The 25,261-nt window shown below is 36.9% G+C and overlaps 1 protein-coding gene across 6 annotated transcripts in view; it reads left to right on the top strand.

The window, feature by feature from the left end:
• PLEKHA1 (pleckstrin homology domain containing A1) overlaps nucleotides 1-18,900 on the top strand; it is a 39,145-nt gene extending 20,245 nt beyond the window's left edge. For 2 of the 6 annotated variants that reach the window (XM_075757703.1, XM_075757704.1), the window contains exons 4-13: nucleotides 707-752; nucleotides 2,811-2,908; nucleotides 5,532-5,663; nucleotides 6,521-6,664; nucleotides 7,688-7,756; nucleotides 10,939-11,003; nucleotides 11,845-11,908; nucleotides 13,146-13,263; nucleotides 14,365-14,405; nucleotides 16,573-17,203. In XM_075757703.1, the coding sequence (XP_075613818.1) occupies nucleotides 707-752; nucleotides 2,811-2,908; nucleotides 5,532-5,663; nucleotides 6,521-6,664; nucleotides 7,688-7,756; nucleotides 10,939-11,003; nucleotides 11,845-11,908; nucleotides 13,146-13,263; nucleotides 14,365-14,405; nucleotides 16,573-16,902 (1,107 nt within the window). In that variant the 3' untranslated portion in view covers nucleotides 16,903-17,203. Of the gene's footprint in view, nucleotides 1-706; nucleotides 753-2,810; nucleotides 2,909-5,531; nucleotides 5,664-6,520; nucleotides 6,665-7,687; nucleotides 7,757-10,938; nucleotides 11,004-11,844; nucleotides 11,909-13,145; nucleotides 13,264-14,364; nucleotides 14,436-16,572 lie in introns of all 6 variants that reach the window. The other 4 variants (XM_075757706.1, XM_075757707.1, XM_075757708.1 and 1 more) reach the window with 4 other exon arrangements.
• Nucleotides 18,901-25,261: the final 6,361 nt, after the last annotated feature.

Raw genomic sequence — 25,261 nt, 5'->3', positions numbered from 1 at the left:
TTTTTACACTTTTAATGGGAGCAGGGGTGGTCACCTGTGCCTTTGCACCTGTGTGCACCTTTGAAGGCAGCAGCCTGAGTGTGCCTCCTGTGCTGATGCTCTGTCAAACTTGCCATAGTTCTTCTACTTATGTAGTACGTGTTTTTTGTTTCTGGCCAAAAAAAGGGTTTTGATGTGAGAAGACTGCTTTGCCTTCTTCCCCACTCTTGCTAGATGTGGCCTACAATGAAAAAAATCTAAACGCCTCTCTCAAAACAGGACACATGCTTCTCTCCTTCCCCAACACTGCAACATTTTAGAGACTCCTGAAGAAAAGTGACTATTATTCTGTTTATGTTAATGAACCAAAATACAACTGATGTCCTTGACAGTATGAAATGTCCTTGAATTTTTAGTTCAGTTGAGATGTGGAACTTCAAAATGCAAGAAGGCTAATGTTTTCAGATTTCAACATTTGTCTGGTAATGGATCCTTAAACTTAAGAAATAGGAACATATGGCTTAAGCTATTTTCTTAACATAAGTTGCACATCTTGAGCTGAATTTTATATAGCATATTTTGTTATATCTGTATACCTTTATACCTAAGAAGCTTGCTAAGCTGCTAATCTTCAAATTTAGTCACTTGAAAGAGGAAGAAAAATTTGTGATATCTGATATTTATTTTGTATGCAAAGTAATATTTATAATCTTAACTTCCCTACTAGGTTAGCGATGCAACTAAGCTAAGACCAAAGGCAGAATTCTGTTTTGGTAAGTTCTTGCATGTGGCGTGTGCATCGAGTACATTCTTCAGAAATTTGAAACAGTGATAATGTTCTGCAATTTTGTTGCTAGATACAGCTGGTAGTGTTTTGGGTTTTAAATAGCTTGTATTCACTGTTTCCTCGTTAGTATGAGGGAAATGTTGGCTTCTTCATAAGGTGTTTTTGTGGCTTTTCATATTGCAGCTTAATGAGGAATAGGTGAGCTGTCTTTCAGATGTTTGAAATTTTTGAGGCATTAATAAGCTAATCAAAAATGGTAGGTGTTTTCAGAAACATGGCATGCCTGTCAGCTATGAAGACAAGTAATTTAACTCTTTTAATCTGTATTACTGATAAGAGTTGATTGTTCTAAAAATACTGTCAGCCAATGCTCTTAGATTAAATGTCAGCCTCTATTGCTGCACTGATGAAAAAGAATTTGCTTGGGGTACCTTCTAGGCGTATTGATACTTCTTTAAACTTGCGTAAAGCTCTAGATAATCATAAGTCCCTTATGTTCTTTTTTAGATTTTTTGTATAAGTAATTTATCTAGAATTTACCGTAATTCCAGATTTTTTGACAAGCAATTGGCATTCACAAAAGTTTGTGCAGAGACTGGAATCAGCCTCTGCCCTGTTTATGAATAACCATTCTTTATGGCTTCATTCACATAAGAGTTTTAGCTCAGATGAAGGTACTGAAAATGCTTGAAGGTTTTATGACAACTAGTTAAGTTGTCCTTCGCCTGTGTTCTTAGTTTAGTTCTCCTGTCCTGTGTTGCACTGGCCTGGAGAAGGCAGGTGCACCAGACTTGTGCAGTGTTGGAGTTCCTGAAATGCTTGGTAAATCACCCCCGTATGTAAAGCTTCAGGGATTCTAGACTAGTACCTAGCGTGTCAGTTCAGTGCCATCTACAGATTCCTCTGCACATGCATGTGTCAAGGTGTTTGTCTTCATCAGTTGTAAAGTTACTCGTCAGTGAGGCAGCTTTAAAAAGCCTTAATGATCCAAGGTGCTGGCCGAAAGCTTTTAATATTTCTGATTTATTAAAGTGGTTTTGATACTTTTTAAAGGAAAAATTTACATTTATTGTCTTTTTATTTAAATTCAGGGAGTTGTTTCAGACAACACATTATACAGTTCTGTATTTTGAATTTATGTTTGCACCTAATAATGTTTGCTTCAAGCCATCTGCTTTGGGGAGAAAGATGATAGAAAAGTAAAAAATATCTTTCTAGCATGTGTTTGCTGTTAGCAATGGCCTAAATAACTGTTATGTTATAGGTAGTGCAACAAAATCTATTCTGACTTTACCTCCAAAGCTTCAGAGTTCTGGGAAGGTTTTAGTCGCTATTAATCTTAAAACTAATTTCAAGATAGGCTCTTAGAGTTTGTAAGAAACCTAGCCATGATTTTTTTTTTCCACTTCTACGCAGAAAAAGTTTGTCCTTCTTGGATAAAGGTATGCTAGGTTGTTGCCACATAAATATATAAACTTACTAAAAATATGCTTTCTTTGTCAAGTCACTAAAGTAAAATAAAGTTTTATATTCTGGCTGTCTTACAGTTGTTGGGTCCTGAGCATCATATACTTGGTAATCAGTGCTGATTTTTCCACAAATTAAAAAAAAAAAATAATCAGTGGTTGTAGTCACGTTAATGAGGTTACAAAGGATAACAGATACTGTTCAGAGGATTAAAAGGAGAAATTGTAGAAGTCCCCAAGTATAACTCTGTTACTTAGGGAAATGGAGCTGTAGAAAATTCTGATAAAATTCAAAGCTTTATTTCTATGTAGTAAAAATTTTACAAATTCTATGTGGTGCTGTTTAAGTGGAGAGCTTTAAAAAAAAAAAAAGAAGAAAAACAGTTTTGTGGGGTTTTTTAGAATAAAGCAAGCCTGTCAAGTGGATGTATGTGTCTTAAGATGACTTTGTAAAAAGAAATGCAGCATAGAGCTTAAATACTTCAACTGGATTTTCCATCTGAAATCAAGTTTTTTATGATGGTGTTAAGTTTGCTCTTAAATTTTTGTTGTTAACTTTTTATAATCGTTTTTAACAGTTATGAATGCAGGGATGAGAAAATACTTTCTACAAGCCAATGATCAGCAGGACCTAGTTGAATGGGTAAATGTTCTGAACAAAGCTACCAAAATCACAGTAAGTGGTTTAGTTGATACTTAGCAATGCTTTCAGATGGTGACTCTCTCAAGATGCTTAAATGTAACCTTTGCTTCCAGTTTTTACACTAGAACAGTCTTTTTTTCTCTACAAACAAGTCTTGGCTTGGCTTTCCAAGACTTGGAGAAACTGTGCAGAACTCCCCCTAAACTTGAGTTTATTTTACTTTTTGCTTTGAAAATTGGACAAAAATGTGTTTCTTTTTCATTACAGCATATGATGGTTTCTAATAATTTAAAATTAACCATATAGGTTTAATATTAATTGAAATATTCAGAAGACACTTGCAAGCAATGAAAAAATACATTTGCCTGGTGTCAAAAGTTTGTATTTCTTAAACTATCGCTAAGATAATGAGCAAACATGTCATGCATTGTTCCAAAGGCTCCCTCCTGATTTCAAGTGACATCCATTCAAAGAAATATTAATTCATTCTTCTGATAAGTGTTAAATTACTTTTCTGGTTTGTACCAGGACAGCTTGTTATCACATGATAGAAAAACCTACGTATTACCTCCGTCTTTTCAGGAGGCAGAAGTTATGGTTTTGTTTTCTCCCCTGTTTCAGGGAAGTGATGGCATGAACTGTTTTGAGGGCATACCCTTACAAAGAAGGGGTTCTGAGCATGAGTGTGCACATTCGTATTTGTTGTCAGTAACTTTCTCATTTTTAGGTCATCTAAGGATATTTCTGTGAGTTGTTTGCATTGTTTTAATGCCCTTTCTTTGGAGTTATAAAAACATTACCACTACTACTAAATTTAAAAAAAAAAACCACCACCCAAAAAAAACCCCAACCACCAGAAACACAAAGCCTTCTCACTTGAGTTTTTCATAAGGAGGATGCACCACAACCAGGCTTGAATTGTTTTCAGTTCAAGAAATAGAGTGAATAAAGAATTAATTGCATCAAATTAGAACTTAGTCTGAAAGCTGTTAATCATATGTTTAATTTGGATTCTAAATGGCTGATAGAATCATTAGTATTGCTTGTCTTTGAAGGAACAAACCTTTAAACTGTTAATCTGTTAATATGTTCAGAGGTTATTTAGTATGGCCAGTTATTTAATCAAATAAAGATCATTATTAATTTTCATATGAGCATTACTTGCTGTAGATTGTAATCTTCCAAGATTCATTGCATTTTTTTATCATTCTGAGTGCTGATAATTTCAAAATAACTCTGAACTTTTTCAGTCTAGCACATTGTGTATCTATCTGAGTACTGTTTCAAAATGTGTTTCTATGAGAAGGTAGTTGTGGGTTTGGTCTGTAACATTTTAAGTAGGAGTTTGAGGGCTGAAGCACTTACCCATAAAGCTGTAGCTACAAGTTCCGTCTCTTGCAAGGCAAGTTCTGCATGTACTAGGATAACATCTTATTCTTCAGCACCAGACTTGGCTGTGAACGGGGTCACCGTTTACCTGTGCTGGCAAAGTTGGGGGATGGTGGGAGTGACAGAATGAGCCTGATGCCACAGCTGAGTGAGCTGCTGAGTGCTGCCTTCGCTTGGCCAGGAGGAAGCTGTCCTAGCCTGACATTTGGGCTCTCAGGACTGTTTATACTTCTTTGCAGGCTGGGTTTTTTTTTCTGTAAAATAAGCAGTCCTGGGCATAGGAACTAGAATTGCAGCTTTGGTTTTGTCTAGATCAGTTCAATTTCAAGTTTTGAATGTGCTGCAGTCTTGCATGGTAATTCACCATGTAAAGACAATTTGCATGTCCCTTATTTCTGAAGGAATTTGGGTGTCGTCTGTAAATATCCATAGGTTGCTGGCTCAGATATTCTGGTGTGAGAGTCTTGATCTCTTCTTGTTGAAGTCACTTCAAATTTACTATACTAATGTTAGGGGTAAAAGGAAATTATAAATGAAAAAGTCTTAGGTAGCCAGTTAATGCATTTCTTAGGTTATAAATGTTTACTACTTGCATGAACTCAGAAATTTGAATAAACATTTCAGATCAAAACACTGGGGAAATTAAATTGCTGTGGTGTTTTGATTGCTTATTTCCACATTTGAGAAGATTATCTAATAGTTAATGATGGTTAGAAATAGGTAGGTAGGGTCATTTTGGACAGAATTTAGCAATATATGTAGGATTAATGGAGGCAGTACACAGTCTTTGTGCCAAGTTATTGGAATGTGAATGCAAATGTCATACTGGTCAGGCATCCTCTTTGACAAAAGTCTCAATACTGTAGCCCTGTGTTTATGGCCTCACTGTGCTAGCTCTACGGGCACTGGGGCATCTCCAGTCTAAAGCACTTGTTACTAAAACTGAAAGCAAGTGAAAAATAAAGAATTAGTTTGTCTACAAATTAAAAGTGCTTCTTGAAGATCAAGTATAGCACTTATGGCAAAGCTGGGAATTGATTTTTAGATTTCAAGATACCTGATGATATGTCTTAATTGGCACCAATTTTCTTCTGAAAACTAAAGCATAGCCATTGCAACAAGTTTTCATGTAAGCTATTCATGGCCTTTTAGAATTAGAGAACATTTGTTAAATCCTGCTGACGACAAATTAAAAATGCTTGAGTAATGATTAAGGCTTTTTTTGGGTCTTCATAAAACTTTGTTAATTACCATATTCCACTTTCAGGTACCAAAGCAGTCTGATCCTCTTTGTCAAATGGATAATGCAAATCGTCAAGCCGAAAGCCCAAGTGGAAAGAAGCAAGTGTCTTACAGGACAGAAATTGTTGGCGGTGTTCCTATCATTACACCTACCCAGGTAATACCCTTGAAACAAGTGTGGTATTATTTGATAGTAGAAGCTTTGCTGTTTGACGGGTGAGAACAAGTTATGTATCACAATATGGCTGCTGGCTTCCCACTTTTATTGCACCTTTTATTGATACCGACTGGGGTTTTTGTTCTGAGGATTTCATTCCCTTTTTTCCCAAGATTATAGGGAATTATACAAGACTGATGCATTACTTCAGTATTGGCTTTTTGATCACAGATATCAGTTAGTATGCTGAAAACATCTTTTTGTGTGTGTGAAATTAATTGTTGGTGTTAGACAGAACTTTGGTATTTTTAACTGTCAGGAAAAGAGGGTAAAAACGGGGGTGATTGTCAGCTGATTAGAGATAGTGAGGATGACAGCAGGTGAAACTATGGCAGAAGGGCCTTGTGGAATGGCGTGTATGGACAAACAGGATAGCAAGTGAAATTCAGTGAAAATAAATGTGACGCAAGGGACTCTGGGGAAAACAATCTCAGTTTTAATAGAAAATACTACCTTTTTGCTATGTTTTGCACTTAAAGTCATGTTATGAGTTTGCACTAAATACATGTGTGTATCTTGGGTTTAGGCCTGTAATGTTCTTCATGAAGTGTCAATATTGTTTGAGAATACTGAGCACTTTCTTAGCATAGTTTCTAAATGGAGCTTACAAGTACTCAACCAGAGCCCTTGGAGAGTCTCATCAGTTGTCTCTAGAGATATTTTATTCTTTCAAACAAATTGGAAATGGGTTTTGTGAGAATGGGATGATACAATTATTTCCCATTATAACTAGAATAGTTATTCTTTGACCTTTAGAAAAAAATGAGAGTATTCTGAACTTTCCTCTTCTTTTCTAGAAAGAAGAAATCAGTGAGTGCAGTGAAGGGGGTGATAGGAATTATTTGAAACGGTCACAAAGTCACCTTCCTTATTATACTGCTAAGCATCCCCCAGATAATGCTATTATCAAAGCTGGCTACTGTGTAAAACAAGGAGCAGTGGTAAGTATTTGAGCAGTGTGTTTCATTAATCACAAACAAAGGTCCTAAGGTGGTAGTTGTACTTACCAAGTAGATGATTAAAAAAAAAAACAAACATAATTACCAGTAACTTTAGCACTACTGACAATATTAAGGATGGCTTAAGATAAAACTTATCCTCCAGTAGCATGTAATTTATGGCTGTATTACTACTTTTTTCTGACTTTCTTCAGTGTTATGTTATTGGAGATGTTCTGGAGAGGAAAAGTTGTGTGCACAGAGACTTCCACATTATGGTTAGTGCATGCAGTTAGGAATTCTGCTCTACAGTTATGTAGAGATCCTTATTTCGCTTACTAGAAACATCTAACTTGAGGCAGAAGTTCAGTGTCTGCATGCTTTATAATTAAAATGTTTAGAAAAAGCTAATTTTTTAGTTCAAAGGAAGAATTGTACAACTTGTTAGGTTAACACAGGTGGAACTATTCACATGATGCCTTGCTAAAAGGAACAGTTCGGATTAAGCAAGATATGCGTGTTGCTTGAGTTCTTAGACTCATTTTATCTTGGACTATGAAGCTTCTTTTTGTAACATTCCTTTTTTTCATTAAAAATAAACTAGAAACCTTTAATGTACTGTCTTTTAACGTTTCTTACGGGGTATTTGTGCTGCTGACTTGCTACAGTTTCAGTGGAGATTGTTGAAAAATTCTTATAATAGAAAATACTAGCTTCCAGAATTTTTAACTTTTGCAGTTTAAAAAAAAAAAATAGAGCGGAGTCTTGCAGATTTATTTTGGGAATACTGTATATATAAAAAGCATATAAATAAGTATATGTAATATAAAATATTATATATGAATACTTATAAATAAATATGAATTATACATCATCATATAGTATAAATATAAACCAGAAGTATAACTATAAACCAGAAATATAAATATAATTAAATGTATAAGTAGGTGAATAATATATAATGTGCAAGTATAGTTGTATTTCATATATAAAATATATGAATATGTATGTATTTTCCTTTAACAGATGAAGAACTGGAAGAGAAGATACTTTCAGTTAGATGAAAACACAATAGGATATTTCAAGTCTGAACTGGTAAGTTTCAAAATGTGTGTTATTTTCCAGTGATAGTTGCAAGAAAATCTAAAGAAATACACTTGTATCTGATAAATGTGCTGTGCTGCTCCTGCAACTCTTAGCTCTGTACTGTAATAACTTTTTATAAGTAATTATAAAAGCTTTTCATGATCAGGAAGAACAAAAAAATAGGGTTGCTGTTAACATCATGACTTCAGTCTTCTGTTTGAGAGCCAGTCTGTAGGGCACTGCAGAACAGTAATAAGGTGTACTCTAGAATTCCCCTGATTTTTGTGTTAGTATCTTGTGTCACTTTGTACTTGGATATAATTGTGTTCTTGAAACAGCTGATCGTTATGTGGACAGACAAAACTGTAATCTTGCAATTCTTCATTTAAAGTTAGGATTATGGAGTGTTTTATCATACAAATGATGGGATCTTTCCCCACGCACTTCTTTCACCAGGGCAGCCAAGACAGGCAAAGAACTCCGCTGTTTAGAAAGCAATGTTTACAGAGTTTGTTTTGTTTTCATGGTCTTTCTTCCCCACTCATCGCTCATGAACCTCTTGACCAGTTTTGACCAAATGTTAAGTGCTTTCAGACTTCATTTAAAAATGAAGTGGCTGGTACTTGGGACAGTCTGTTTTCCCCAAAAAGAAATCCCACACTTACTGAACATGAGAACATCTATACATGAGGACTACAGTTGAGTTGTAGAGTATTGTAAATCAAGGAAAATTGAGTTTACAGGCCAACTTAAGATGCAAAATGTCAAGAAGCCAAATTTCAGGCTGTTTTTGAAGAGAACTTTTGCTTTACTTTTAATAAAGGAGTACAACAGTAGCAGGAGTTTGATCTTGCATCGTTGTCTTTGTTAAACTGTCAGTGTTAACACAATTCTGACACATTGCCTATAATAAACCTTCTATTTTCATTTTAAAATAAGTGCAGATTGCTCACAAATTCTAACTCGGTGAAGAGTTGTACTGTGAGAGAGTATACAAGAAAGCTGGTAGAAATGCATACACTTTTAGTGTTTTATCATGCTCCTTTCCAGTTTATTTGAAATGAACAATATAAAATCTTGTAGTGTCCTTTATTCTTCCGACTAATATCCCGTTGCTGGAGTTTGAGGAAGGTACTGGACTGACCAGCTGTCAGACAACAGGGAAGTAGATTTTGCTTCACAATTTTTACTGAAAGCAGGTTGCTCTTCCATTTTAAGAGTCATCCCTCTTCAGGGAAGCAAGTACTAAATAGGTATAGAATATAGTGTCCTTTTATTGGACTATAGTGGTTAATCAAAGAACTTCATGGTTAGAAAATGTAATCATGATAATCATGTTTTGTATAGTTTTTTAAACAATTAGGATCTGCCTAGTCTGCAATATACATGTTGGAGAGACATTTAACCTGTGCTGGAAAGAGCAAAATTTTCACAGAGCGCAGCCCACGAAGAAGAGAACACCTGCAACAACTTAACCATATATCCATCAGACTTTTATTTATCTCCTACAAACACAAAAAGGATAAAGTGCTCTCTTCTGAAGATTTCAAGTGGTGAATTGTTTCTTTCAGCAATATGTGGGATCTCCTGCTCTTAATGAGAGTAACATAAAGATAGGAAAAAAGTTCAATAGCTATTGTTTGTTCTGCCTTTGTGGTTAAGATGACTGTGGCATGGAGGTCATATTCAGCCAGCATCAGACTTCTAATTCTGGCAAACATCCTTCTACTGGACTTCAGTTCCCTGTAGCTGCAGTCTTCAGTCAAGTATGGCTCTTACTTGAGGTTAGTTTGTCTTGGCAGCCAGCTGCTCACCAGTTCTTCAAGTGACTCTTACGGCATATCTCAAGGAGCTGTTGTTTTGCATCTGTAGGGTTCTCTGCTCTTGGAAATGTAAAAAATGTTGGGTTTTTTTAATTGAAAAATGTGTCGATTCTGGGGATTTTTTTGTTGCGGTTGTTTGGTGGTGGATGTGTGTGTCCCCTGTTCCTTCCACCTCAATGGTTTCCTATTTTCAATTTGAGGAGGAGCCCATGTCAGTCTTCAGGTGGGGCAAAGTGGAATACAAGCAATATCAGACTTGGAAAATTATAATTTCTGAGCTGGAACAGATGTCTGTATTCCAGGGATGATCTTGCAGTTCACATTTGATGTATTACTTTGAAAACTCTGTTGTAACGGATGAGGGAACCTAGGAAGGAGCAGGGAGGGGAGACAGGGAAAGAAGGGCAAAATAATTGAAGACATGGAGTTTTAAACTCTGTACATTTGATCTTCTGTAGAGACAAGTGATGTAATGAAAATTGACACTTGAGGATGATTATATTTGGGTGACATTGGCTGTTTGCTATAACAACACAAATCTTTTACAAGTATGTGCAATAGAAATTGTTGAGAAAGTAGTCATTCCAGAGCTGACAGCTTTTGTTTTGTCTGTAAGCTGAAGCCAACTGAAGTAGTCCATTGTAACACTGCTTAAAGAAAACACATTAGGAGGTAAAATAAGTGGTTGCTTGTTTGTGTTTTACTGCAACAACCACAGGAAAATAATAGTATGTATGACATTATGTTGTCATGGCAAAAGTGAAAGTATTTTTGTTGAATGTTCTCACGTCTTTTCCTGTTGTGTGAAACTTGGACAGAATTGTCACTTATTTTTGTTAGGGTAACAGAATTTTCATACACTTTATGAATACTTGTTCTTTTACAGGTTTTGGTACAATTGATTTCTTTGTATAATTTTTAATTGTATTGAGTATAGGATAGAATCTTATTTATAGCCATGTCATGCAATACAGTTAGCAAAGCATCTTGTAGCATTTCATAGCAAATGAATATAATCATGATTTTACTGAAATAAGCTGCTTGAGGCCAGATTCAGTTTTCTGATCTAGTTAGGGGAAGGGGACAAGGATGGTTGTCTCCATTATGGTAAGGCGAATGAATGTTTTCGGTGGCTTTACTTCTTGATCTTTGCCTCCCCTTCAATGCAAGTGCCATGGTTCATTCAATATTTACAGAAGCAAATTAAATTTTGCTTGACATTACCTTTTGCATAAGTGATTGCCTTGAAAGTATCTCAGAAGTCTGCTGCTGTCAACTGTCCTGACTTCTGGCTTTTTGACTATGTTCAAGTTGCTAGATATACTCTACTGAAATATTTTTGCCTTTTTTTTTTTCTTCCTTCCCCAGGAAAAGGAACCTCTCAGGGTTATACCACTTAAGGAGGTCCATAAGGTTCAGGAATGCAAACAAAGGTGAGGAGGGAAGTCTTGATGTGATTACATGGGATGTAGTACACCGCCTTGTCATGGCGAGACTACTCATTGGAAACAATGGAGAACTTTGGTTGATGTACACGTGTGATCCTCCACTTATAGGACAGCAAAGTGTACAAACAGTTTTGTACTTAAAACTGGTTTTGAGGGTTCTACATTAGCGTGTGTTCCAAAGTCGTAACATTCAGTAGAATGTAAATGCATTGGACAAGGGTGGAACAAAGGAGTATCATGCAATCATGAGTTAGAGATGCATGGGCGCTGTCTGATTTGAGGTAGCAATTTTAGGAGTCTCTATTCTGCTTGTATAATCTCTAAACCTTAGAGGACATTAGCTTATGTTAAATGTCTGAATTTAGATGAGAACACTCTTCCTCCTGCTGTTTCCCTCTTACCAAATGGCAATATACTAACGAGTTAATTGCCTTTGTGGTAGTTTGTTGTGGGTTTCTGGGGTTTTCTAGCAGGCTACTGTTTAGGACTAATATTTTGTGAAGACATAACAAAACATAAATGATATTTTACAGAAAGTTGACTAGAACAATAAATATTTCAGACTTAACATGATACATATATAGTAGCATGCATGCCACTGATAAACTAGAGAGCCTTAGGCCTAAAATAAGTAAGAGAGATGCTGGTTTTCTTTTTCTACTTGGTATTTACCACAAAAAAACCCAAACAAACCAGTAGAGTGATAAAGAAATGCAAAGGTCTTCAGACAACAAATGCTCTGGTTCTCTGCCTCTCTGCATCCTTGAGTCTTTTTAAAATAGAAAGTTGTACTTGCTGTTGAAGTATTTTTGTGTTTCATTTACAGCGATATAATGATGAGAGACAATCTCTTTGAAATTGTAACAACTTCTCGAACCTTTTATGTACAGGTAATTTCTCTTTTTTAAACTTTGGGCAAAACCAGGAGACTGCCATAGTCAAAGCAAAGCAACACTGCTGTTTTTCTTTTTAAATTGTATTTAACTATGCTATTATTTTCAGAGAGTGTGATCTTCATTATGTTTCAGAAAGATGCAGATAAGAAATGTGCCACGTAACGGCAACTGTTATGTTGGTAGTGTATGAAAGCAATAAACAATAAATCCTAAGGTGATCTTGTTGGCATTCAGGTCTCCAAATTCTGTAGGATCAACTCAATATTTTAAATCTTTTATTTTGAAGTACTGAATTCTTATGTATAGTAATTGAGTTCTCAGATTCAAGTTAGTTGCCACATTAAAATAGCTACTAAAGCACAGCAATGTTTAGATTGCAGTACCTATTTGGTAATATGTATCCATATCCACTTTATTCACTGCATCCTTACCATGTTATCCTTTAAATGTTCAGATAGAATGCAAATCACAAAGACTTGCTTCTTCTAGCTCTATGGTAAGGTGATGCTTATGGTCCTGGAAATAACTTTTGAGTTTCTCTTGTAGGATCAGAAAGGCCTGTATAGCCTAATACAGGTAGTGGTGCTAGGTGCTGAGTTGTGAGCTGTCCTGTAGCTGAACATAATTAAGTGACATGTTGCAGTTGTTTCTTGCTGGGTAGATGTGGTAGTTTAATAAACTTGCAACCTAATCAGGAGATAGTTTTAGCTTTTTATCTGTCTTTATCCCAGGTATGTACACCGTTGGTATTCACTGCTAATCTGTTGCATTGTTGTTCTAAGTAAATGTGCAGCTGATCCCCGACAGAGACTGATTTTTATTTTACTGTAACTCTTCAGTAAACACCTCATAGAAGTATAAAGTGCAGCAGTGACTGAAGAGAACAGAAGTTATGTTGTTGGCCAAAGTCTGCTAAGAAGGGTCAGCAGATGTCCTGTAAGAATTTCTGTGGGTGCTCTAGTTTTTTGTTTGCTGAAAGTAAAAATTTGAGTCTGGAGTATGCAATTAGTATAAAATCACTTATTTCTTGCTTATTTTATATAACTCTGTACATACAAGAGTAAATTCAGGGTAAGATTTTAAGAAATGTCTGGTTAAGAAATGGAAGTCCCTAAGGCTTTAAATAACAGACTACTAAAGCAGGGTAAGGCTGTCATATTAATGCAGGTGGTCAGGACACTGGGAAAGTTGAGTTGATGACATTACATATAATGCATATTGTTTGATCCAGGCGGACAGTCCAGAAGACATGCACAGTTGGATAAAAGCAATTTCTGGGGCCATTGTAGCACAGCGGGGACCTGGAAGATCAGCAGCTTCCGTATGTTGTTCTGAACCTCAGAGAAAATGTGATTAGTTGATGCTCACTTGTACACATGAAGTTCTAGCTGATTTTTTCCTTTCGCCTGTCCTCTATCCTGCCCTGTAGTTATATGGCATCTTTGCATGAACTTTTGTACAGATTGGCATAAAATATTTTTTGCATTTAATTGAGCACTTATCTTAGTCTTACATGTATGTAACTTTGTGCATTGTATTGTCTTGAACATGTAGATGATGCAAGTGCTAACCTAGAAAAATTCTTCTGAGTTCAGTATGATCTTTGTCACTATGCTGCTACTAGTTTGGAGGTAAAATTGAAACTTTAATTCCTGCGAGGTGTTTCTGCGAATTGCTGAATTTTGCAATCAAATGACAATATCTGAATTTGTTTTTAACAACTCTCCCTACTAAATTGTCATTCTCTATTGTTGACAGTTTATTGTATATGCAGACACAGATTAAAATTTAAAGTAACTTCTCGCATGAATTAGTTTTTGCTGTTGGAAACGTAGTGTGAACACCATCTAGCATTACTGAACTGCGGCACTGTGACAAGTGTTAATATTTGTGAAGCCACGTGGATGCCAACACATCATACGTACTTATATTTAAACTGTATTACATGTTCAGTACGAAGTACGTTACAGTAGCCTTCGCTATTCACAACTTAGTGTCACAGTGTCTCCAAGTATGTCCAGATTTAATAAATGGAATACTTCACAGTTCAGATATTGCAAGCTATGGTTTTCACTTTCTGGCTATGGGATGTTTTGTGATAAGCTGAATATGTCATTACCCCCATAATCTGAAATCTAATAATTTATATCTGGCATTTGACCGCCCATTTGCATTGATACTGTGTTTCTGTTAACTCAGTCTAAGCTCTCAATTATTTTTTGCAGCTGGGAGCTGCTTCATGCTTTTAAATAAATCCTGTCATAAATTTTGTTTCTTTTGGGGGGAATGAAAATATGCAGATAACTTTTTTTCTTTGTGTATGCTATCTTTTGTGGGGCTAACTGAGCAATCTAGCTATTACTGTCTGCATCACTTCTTTCTTTTTCCCTCTCTTCTCTTCTTTCCCCAAGTATAGGTTACTCTAATCTTAGCTTTGCACTGTGTTCCAGATGCGGCAGGCCAGAAGGCTGTCGAATCCTTGTATACAGAGGTATACATCAAGAACTGGTGAATGCAGCACGTATGTGGGCTCTCATGTAAACTTGCCCTCTTAACAGAGGGCTAGGTCTAGAGACTAATTTGCACTATAAAAAACTAAAAATAATGCTACCTGTTGTCATTATCATTACTGAAAACTAACTCATAAATTATATCATTCACTTACAGGTTTGCTCTAAAAACTTACTGTTTTTTCTTTTAAAATAATTGGAAACTAAAAATGGCAAAAACATGTATTTATACTTCAAAGCATACTATATATTTAAATGTAAGTTATGTGATGTCACTTTAATGGGAAAGTATTAAAACTAATTTGCATGAGAGTTCATATTTCCATTTTACTTTACATTTTTTTGAAACTGTGCAAAAGCAAAATTAAATTTAAGCTACCCACAAACTAATACAGATGCGTGCACACAAAAAATGCACGTCATAACTGTAGTAATTGGAAGTATAATATTGTAGCCTGATTTGCATGGCTTATAAGTCTCTGCATGAAATTACTAGTTCAAACATAGAAGCATTATAATGTATAATCGGTACACTGTTCAAAGCAGTACACCTTAGGAGTAATACAGCAGCATATTCTCCTAACTGTGAAATTACAGTCAGTGTGGGTAGTAAAATCTGAGTATCCTTCAGTTCAGTTTAGCAGAAAGTTTATTATAGAGATCTTGTCCTAATATCCCTTACTTCTGTCCTCTTTGTTAAACTAAAATTATTAATAATGAGAAGAATAGTAGGCACATCACTGAATCATGTTCTCCTAAAGCACATGTTTTTCTGAAAGTGGAGTATCAAGTCAGGTATGAAATAAGGCAATGTAAATAACATGAAATACGTTGCTGCAATTGAACACAATACTGAAATCCAAAAAAGTTGCACGACACTTTTACCCAATAATACTGGTTTATTTATAAAAAGAAATACAGTAGTATTTGGCAGAACCCATTATGATTAAACTTATGAATTCATGTCATGGCAATCTAAAAGAAACTTGGAAAACTGCTATGAAAAAATCAGTATTTCATTTAGGATGTATATTTGCATCTTGGACACACATCTGTGATGGGGTTTTTTTTGCTAACAAATGTGCTTGAAAAGTGACCTGATTTGTGTACACACATGGGTTGGCAAATTCCTTTAGCTCACGTACTAACTATTGATGATGGCAGGAGTGGCAGCAGCTCCTAATGCACGCGGAGGGAAGTATTAACTCCTTCATTGCTCATCATTCTGATCATATCATTTAAGACTGCAACCAGCTCTGTTTTAGGTATCCGTAGGTATTTGAGACACCCTTACAGAACTGATAGATACAACGCAGAACCTGAGGGATTTTTTTGATCTGGAGATAGAGCTGTAGGGGACAGGCAGGATATCCTAGGACATGTAAAATGCCACTCTGTGCCTATGCTTTAGACATCTAAATCATACCGAGGTAGTCTGGGAACTTGTTCCTATCAGTAAGTAAATGGTGGGAGATTATTTTCACAGTATAAATCTAATAGAGTTATGTAAAGGTCAACAAAATGGCTGTTAATGACAAATAAACACAAGCAAGTAACTTGACAATTAGAAGGAATAGCTTAAAGATCAGTTTCTTCTCTAGGTCTGTTGACTTGGAGATTGTTACAGAGTCTTGATAGCATAAAATAGTTACTATTTTTGGTCCCTGGAACAAATTGGGGAGATTGGTACCCCAAGAGGAGGGAACAGTAAAAAGTGCATTACTTCAGGATTAGGATATGAGTGCCTGATGTATATGAACATATTTGAATGCATTTTTCTCTTGGAAGGATATCACTTTCAATGGCCTTCAAAGTGTGTATCTTCAAAAGGTTACTGAACATCTTAGTAAAATGAGGAGCCTCAATTTGCTGGACTGTATTAAAAAGTCTAAAGAGCTGCTTAGCTTGACTTGAGAAATTGAATGTCTTCAAATGATGACACTGGTGTTGCTGTCACATACTGCTGTAAGCTCACATTTAATAATACACGGCCTTGAGAAAGCACCTGCCTCCTGCTGCTGTGGCTGATGCTTTGCTTTGTGTATTTTCTCTGTTGATTTTTTTTTTTTTCCTGAGAGTGAAATCTGAAATTGCATCTTTTCAACAAGACATCAATGACTTCACCTGACATGTGCCCCTCTTTTCCAGGAGCATACCGAGTCTTCTTCCGAACCCAACCATGCTCTCCGTTCTGCCGTCCCAGCCCCAGCCACCTCACATTCCACAGCCGCTCACGGCAGCCCTCTGGTCCCAAACCCTCACGCCAAATACCCTGCCTTGGAGAAGCGAGGATTTCACGAATCTTTTACCAAGGCCAAGCCAGGGAGCCACAAGATCCAGGTTGTCGCTCCAAGAGAATCAACTTCCAAAGTGACTGAACGGGGTCTCTTGGAACCCCAAAGTAAAAATGGCACTCAGGAACAGGATCCTGGCCTTGTGGATCTGGATGATGCAAGCCTTCCAGTTAGTGATGTGTAGTGATGGAAGTGTTTGGAGAATGATCCATTTGTTCGGTCCTTTAATTTCCTTGCTCGGACTTTTAACCAAAGAAAATTATAGGAAATGAGAACAAAAAACCGGAACACTGATTTTTATATATATGTATGTGTGTGTTTCTGTGCACACATGTGTATATATAACGTGTTTGTGTATTGCCTTTCAGCCGAGGGTCAGAAATGGACCTTACGCATTCTCTCAAAGCCTGATAGTAAATCACTTACTAGGGAGGGGCCAAACTGCACAATTTAGAAGGAAAAAAACCCAAAAGACAAAAACAAAATCGTACTTTTGCAAGTAAGCAAGGTACCAGCAACTTTTCATTCCTAATCTGGCAAATCTAAATTTACAACTAATGCTATATTGTGGACAACTTATTGCCAACAAATGTGATTATTTAATTTCATTTTGAACTACAGTAAGATTTTAGGCATAGATGAGAATTGTTTCTCTCCATGACTTTCAGATACCAGGAAATGCACAAAATGTTTTTTTCTGTTCTTTAGGATCAACAGTGTCAACTGATTAGTTCAGAACAAGAATTCTGAACTCCCTTGGAATTCTAATTATGGTGCTGTAAAATTTCCACTAAAATAGTATTTTGAATAGTCAGCCTATTTTTTGATGCACTCCTAAAGGTGGGTTGTAACTTTTTGCACATTTGGATTTTAATGGACTGCATGTAACGGTGTTTTGGAGGGGGGGAGAAGAGAAATTGGACTTTTCAATTTGGACACTTTAGATCTTTTGAACTAGGTAGGGTTTATATTGTGTTACATTAGGCTTTGCAGCAATTATTTTTCTTAAACATCTAAGCATATCGTTTGATGACTGTTTTGAGAATGGTTTTCTTATCAGTGCTTTGTGAGCAGTTCTTGTTTCTGTATTGATCAGTGGAAGACCTCCTCGTTCAGTTTTGTCATTATTGGTACTGAACTGTTCATAGTCATGGGATTGTGGCCTATAACTTTTGGTGCACTAAATCTTAAGTGCCTGTGTGTTTTCTCACATTGTTGAAACATTTTTGGATTAGTTATGTACACAAACCATTCCCAATGGTTTTGAACGTTGGCTTGGAGTCGCTCTGAATAGCGTAGTTCGAAACAGCTATTTAAAATGGAAAACTTATGCTAGGGATACCAGTGTTCTGGTATTGCACCTACTAGCTGTGCAATGTATGTTTTTAAAAAAATGAGTATTTGTTGTTTGTGTACACTGTGTTATGGGGCTTCAGTGATGCAAATGAAAAGAACCTTTACATTTCAAATATTGGATTAGATTGAGTGTGTACTTTTCATTGTTTTTGAGAAATGTTTGCTTTAATCAAAACCCCACAAATATCTCATGCTGCTGCTTATTGTGATTAAGATTGTCCGGCTCTGTGATACTTTTTGTCTACTGGAACCTAAGATACATATCATACAAGTCCATCTTCTCTCCAACTTCCAAACTGACTGCCTGCTTGAGAGATATGGATGGCTTTACCACAATAATTTGTTGATCCAAGGATAGAATAATTGGTGTCATGTAAGAATGAAACAGAATCTAATTTCAAAATGTTAAATTATATCAGCACCTTCGGGTTTTTTTTATCCATAAGCTAACTAACTGCTGCCTTAAGGCAGTGGTGTTTGTAAATTACTGGTTTTGTTTGACTCTTTAGATATATGTGAAAACTAGCACAGAATTGGAAGTTACTGTAAATGTCTGAACTAGTATTGTAGGTTTTAACTTCTATAAAGATAAAACAATAGCTCTTTAAAAGCTTATTTTTTCACAAGTACATTCTGTGTGGAAGACACTTTGCATTGAAATATTTTTTACTGTAGTCTAACATCTGAAATCACTTGCTCTGGTACAGCTTTCACACTGCATGTTCATTTTATTATATTTTGGTATTGGCAATTCTACACATTGGGTGGAGGTAAAGCAGCTCCATTATGGGACTTATTAAAAGGCGGGGGGGGGGGAGAAAAAAAAGAACTACTGTTGTAGTTCAGTAGCATAGGGAAATATTTGTGGTTGGTAATTGTCAGGGTCTCCTATTTATCAGTACTTTTATAAATCTATGAAAATTGTTAAATTATTTTAGAAACTGCTGTAAATATGTCACATTTAAATTGTCAATAAATCAATTTGGGTAACTTAAAATAACAGCTGATTGAGTTTTCTTGCACCATGATAAATATTTTATCAGAACAATATATTCTTTTTTAGCACATAAGAGGTCAGATTATCTTGTATCCAGCTGTAATGTCTTTTTAATTCTTCCTGAGAAAGAAATCAAACAGAATGAGCTCGTTTTCTTTTACTGTTCTCAGTTTCTTCTGTGGGATTTTTACATGTTATGCAAGGGAGGTCAATCAGGTTTCTTTTTATTCAATGGCAGGGAAGAGATGATGCATGATAATGTCCGGCAAATGATTCAGAAACACTCAGGCACTGTCTGAAAGGCAAGAGAAAAAAAAACCCAGCAAAATGTAACATTCTTTTTTCTGGCATTATATTGTTGCATAACCAAGTTTCTCTCTCAAAAATGCTTTCCTGAAATAACGGCACCCGTAGGACATCTGGAAGCACCTCACTGTCTGTACATGTGAGAGACTGCATTTCTCAGGTCCTTTTTTGCCTTTTGTAAAGCAGCACAGTTAACTGGTCTGTCTCAAGAGTCTGCAAGCTTCAGATAAAGAACGGTAATCGAGTAAGATATATAGGCTGTACGCAGTTACCCAAATTCCAGTTTGACGGTGACATCATCTGACTGCGAGCTATTCCACGTACGTACACACCTGCAGTTATATTACTATCGAATCATGCATGCTATTGCCCCAGCATCTTACTCTGGAACGTACGATGTCCGGAGGAGTCGCTGCACTGAGGGTCTTGAAGCTTCCATTTTAGCCAGTTGCACCACAGGCCAGAGTTGGTGTGAAATACGTACCTAATTGTACTTCGGTAGCCCAGCTCCAGTTAAGCTAGATGTTTTTAGCTTTACCGTAACATCGCTGGGTTCCAAAAGCAGCTTGATTGCAGCAGCGTGGACTTGATGTTTGAGTACGGTCCTTGGCATACCAAGTTAGATACCAATCTGTGTACGGCAATACAGTTTATTCTTCCTAGTAATAAATGTCAGAGTAAAATGCAATTACTGGCTGCAACTCCAACTTATTTAAAGGAGCTGAAAATACCTTTTCTAGTTCATCTATCTTACCACATGCATCACTGCTGCTTAGCTTTCAACATTTTAGCCTCTAAATATTTTCATAAACATCTTAAGTTACTTTTCACAGCCAATTGAGGGATCTGTCTTGCTACGTTCTATCTATTCTTTATGTTTATAGATTTAAATGTGTCATATTACAATAAGAAATTTACAGAAATGAAACTGTTAAATCTGCAATCCATGTGCCTGAAGGTAACTCCCAAAGGGTAATGGTCCAGAATATAGTTTAATAAACTGGCATATGCCTTAATCTCATGGAATCACAGGATGTCAGCACCACCTAGAGGTCATGCTCCAGCTTTGAAAATTATCTGTATTGGGCATTTACTTTCTGGGTATGTTTCAGAATTGTAAAAATCCATTCTGAAACTCTATTTAAGTCACTGGACTAATCAAAGGGTTTTAAAAAAACTCTTATGCCTCGTAAGCTTTGAATAGCAACGGCAGCAAATGGGTTGAAGATAAAACATCCCTTTCTGCCTGCTGCTGTTTACTAGTTTACTCCTGAGGAAGCTGTGATGTTCTAGGAAAAAAGGTGAATAACCTACTAACTCCAGTGAATAATGGAAGTGTGAGGCTCCTCGTGATGCTACCGACTGTGGAAAGCAATTAAAGGCAATTGGAGGATAGTAAAGAGTAGTTGAAACAGAGGAAATTGAAGAACTTTAGAGAATCTGTTTTTTCATGCTACAAAGTAGCAAAACTCAAACCACACCATCAATGTCAACTGATGTTTTCCTATGATAAACTGGTATGACACAAACCTATTACTAAAAGGTAGCAATTCAGTCTGACAGCAGTAGCCTTTTCTTGAATGAAAAGCATGTATATATGTATGTTAGATGATTGTTTAAAATGTGCGTGGTCAAAACGTTAATTATTGCTTGAAAGACGTGTATGTCCAGCAGTGTAAGGCAGTAACTCTCTGTACTCAGAGGCTTTGAGCTGAGCTAGCTAACTTTCAATTACTGCAGCTTAAAATTCTGGAACGTACCTGGAAAACCAGTTGTCTCCAGCGACGCGGCTGGTCAGAAGGACCTTGAAAATGTCTCAACCGAGTGCAGTCTCTTCAGCTGCTGGAGGGGAAGGCAAGCGTCGCTGCTGCTCTTGGGAGGCAAAGTAACGCGACGCACAGATAGAAGTTTGGAGGTAGACCAGAGTAATTGGGGCAACAGATTGAAGGGGGAGACCTAACCGGTTCAAAACTTCATTCTTTCTCCTTACTGAGTTGCCATTTTAATTAATTTTACTTTTTGGCTTTTCAAACTTTGAAGTACTGCAATTATAGACTGAGCTAGGTTCAGAAGTCAAAAGTCTATATAGAAATGAGTTAAAAGTGGATACGGCATCACGCAGTCTCTCCTGTCATAAAAAAACAGCTGAATTAGTAGAAAATGTTGATATTCAAAGGCTAATTTTTTAGGTCTTCCAGGAAGTCTACATTGGAATGGATGGAGAAATGAGTGAGCACACCAAAAAAGTGCACGCTACAGGCATGGGACAGAAATGTTACTGTTCTTAGCCAGATTCCATATTTTTTCTTTGAGGTGGAAGAGAGAGAAGTAGTGAAAGAAGGGGAAATTGGGACAGGGTATTTTTAGTTTAAAAGTTAAAATGAAATAGAAAATAATTTGAAGCACTCTGTGCTATACATCATTTTACCTTTTATCATTTTTATTTAATGTCTTAATATTCATCTCTATGTTGGACCACAATCTATGTAACTACTTGCTGCTCCAAGCCAGTAAGCTGCCGAAGTACTTCTGAGATCTTCCATGGAAGTAATGAAGACTACTCTCTGGGAAAATTGAGTGTGAGTCCTACTCGGTCACTGAATCACATCCCAAATGTCTGCCTTGATTTTTCACTTGAGATGTTCTGTGCAACCTCTCTGAGAAAAAGAAACTGGTACTCGTTTGTAAAGGCACTATGTAATGGTGTAGTATTAGTTGAATATTGCTCTTCAGAGTGGTACCTTTGACACCGTAATTAAGGATTTGCATTTAAAACGACTGTCTTGCATATCAATATGCATAGTGAACACATCTCTTAAGAATTTAAACCATTCTGTAGTGCTGCATTCCTCTTGGCCCCAGTCTCCTAATGATAACTGAGCACATGGGGACACCTAAGTAAGGTCTGTTCTCAACAGGTGGGTGCCAGCTGCATGTTTTCGTAGCAGCGCGCTGGTTTTCTGTGAGTTAAGATGAATTTATGAACACTAGTTTTACAATGCCTGCCTGTAGCGTAATGCTTGTACTCCTAGTCGTAGGATTGCCTGCTGACATCAAGGAAAACCCACATGTACACAAATACATATTTAATTTGTTCAGATTAGCAATTGTTTCTTGGGTTGCTTGGTTTCATGTGAGGTGTTACAAGAGACACCCTGATCATTCATTTATTTTATAAGTTATGCCAACAGCTATGCCTGTTGAGCACCAGGGCTGAATTCACACCTGGAAGAGAAGGTGTAGTTTTAAATTCCCTGATTAGCAGCCATTTTCTTTCAAAAGAATGGCATTTTTTTCCACATGTAGCAATGAATCCAGCACACATTTTTAAAAGTTGTGTTTTGTTTTTTAAAAACGGTAAATCTTTGTTTAACAAAATAGAGAAGTCCTACAAAGTAGAGAAGCCCTGGGGTTTTGGGGGGTGGGTTAGGGACGGTACATCCTGGCCAAAGGTATGCAGGACAACATACTGCTCTCCCAGATTTTCTGGGGGCGGGGGGGAAGAAATCCATTAATGAATGAAGCACAATGGTAATGCAGTCATAATAAACCTAAAAAAGCTTTCTGCAAAGCCCAGGCTATTTAAGTGTGCTCAGAATAAAGGCATTCTGGCCATCTCAAACTTCCCTATCGTCTTTTCTGGCCAGGATCCTTCCAGCCCCAGACCGTAACGTTAACCCCTTTCTCTCCTGCCAAGCGTACTCTTTTTTTCTCCTTTGCTTCTTTCTCCCTGCCCTTTCCATGTGGGCCCAGATCCTTACTCCAAAGCTGCCCCTTGGCCCCCGTGTGCAGTAGCAACGCAAGAATCCTGCGGCGAGCGCTGCTGGCTTCTCTCGCTCCCTCCTTTCCCAGGAAGCCCCTGGAGGTAGCGGCTCTTACGGCAAGGCGTTTTGCTGCTCTCCGACACAGATTTCAAAGGTAGTAAATGATACAGCGTGGGTAACGTGGCAACATCTTCCTGGGCATCCAGGAAAACTTACTTTTGGAATAGGGAATGTAAAACATACCGTCACATTGCAGGAAAGGGCGATCTCTTCTGTCCTGACCCCTACTGCGAGCAGGGCTGAGGCTGAATGTCGGGGCACGTTCTGGATCCCTGACAGCAGCATCCAAACTCTCAGACCTTTAGAAGGATTTGTAGCATGTGATCTCTAGATGGAGCCTCCTGTCATCAAAGTAGGTGATGAAATAGTGTACTAGTAAAGTCTCTCAAATGGAAGTATTTTTCAGTGTTTTTGGTCTCTCTGAGTATTGATAAATGTCTGCTGGCTTGGCCAGCTGTTCTGTGTGGAAACATTATGATGGAGGAGAAATAATAATTTCTGGGTTTAGAGTGCCTTTCAGGTGTAAGGCACTTCTACACAGGTTAGATGGGTAAATAACACATATATTTGTCAGTAAACTAAGTTATTAAGCCCCCAAAGACTTAATTACTCAGGAAAGTGAGATGTTTATCTTCAGTTGTGTGTGAACCCATGTAAAATGTATAAAATTCACATTATAAAAAACTTATACTTTAATATTCAGCTTAATATTTGCATCCCTACCTGGTGTAAAAAACAAAAAACATAAGAGCAGAAGGTCCTCGATGCTAGTCTACAATACTGGAAGTGAACTGCTAATTAATGGTTTTCACATAAGACCTTGGGATATATTTATTTCCTTTACAGTGTTTAACCTTTGATTGCCTATCAACAAATGTACTTTCCTTTTCTATGCTATTTATTTAAAAAAAAAATTGGCTCATGTATTATAGTTTGTAAAAGAGTTTGAAGCCGATAGTGCTGGCTGAATTGTGCAAAGAAAGAGTTGTACATTGCAGAAAAGATAAACATACTCAATGGATGTTTCAAACTCGTGTGTGAGAATACTAACGACTTGCAGTAGTTCTTGAAGCAGTTAAATATTTGCATTAAGATTTGCAAACTTTATAAGCTGAACAGTTAAGTAAATAGTTTACAGGTTTTGAACTAGGGTGTTGATGTACTGAATTATTACTATTCCAAGCGGGTTTCTGCCTGTCAGCAGGGCTTTTGTTCATGTGTTTTGAGCCTCTCTCCATGCCTTGCCTTTGCTCCCCAGAATGACCCATATCAAAGGATACCAAGCTAAAAACCCCACAAGCATCCATGGGGAGAGGACGACTGAACAAGGAGTTTTCCCACTACATGTAATTTTTTCTTACCTGTGGAGATAAGGCTGCAATGGCTTCAAACAGCTCCTGGAAGTTGCCCGACAAAGGGGGTAAGATGGAAAAGCAGCCTGCCTTTCTGGGAGGGGGAGGACTAAACCCCACAGTAATTCACCCATTGGTCTTTGAATATTTTGCTCCTGCTTCCAACTAGGAGCTTAAATGAGCTTTTCCGAATCTGTATTTCTTATATTTTAATACTAAAACTGGTTCATCTTTCCTTAAAGACTTGTCCGTATTTCAGATTAAAGGGGGAAAAAAAAGACCCAGCACAACCTTGAAGCTTACTGAAAGTAGCCAATAAGTAATAGATAAACAATAATTTGGAAGCACTTTACCATGACATCTATCTTTATTATATATCTATATGTTTATATATATATACAGACATTAAAAAAAAATTTGAACTCGTAAGCATTTTCAAACTTTTTCTTAGACTTTTTAACACTTCAATGATTTTAGTACTAAGGAAGTTTTGTTGTGAATTGTTCCAGGTTACTACTTTAGTCAGTAAAGTGGTCAAGTAATTCTCCTGAAATCTCTTTTTCTTGCACAGCATAGAAGTTACTGGAAAGCAGCAGATGTAAGGGGCTTGTATCGGAGCTTTTATTGGGAACATCAGAGTCTACGTGGTTTCCCACCTTCAGGTGCTAACCAAGCAGTTAAGTACGTTTTGTACATTTGTGGGTTTGT

The sequence above is a fragment of the Balearica regulorum genome, chromosome 7 (genome assembly GCF_011004875.1).
Source record: "Balearica regulorum gibbericeps isolate bBalReg1 chromosome 7, bBalReg1.pri, whole genome shotgun sequence".
NCBI classification, from domain to species: domain Eukaryota; kingdom Metazoa; phylum Chordata; class Aves; order Gruiformes; family Gruidae; genus Balearica; species Balearica regulorum.
The sequence above is the reverse complement of the archived record's forward strand: the minus strand, read 5'-3'. Positions and strand labels throughout refer to the sequence as shown.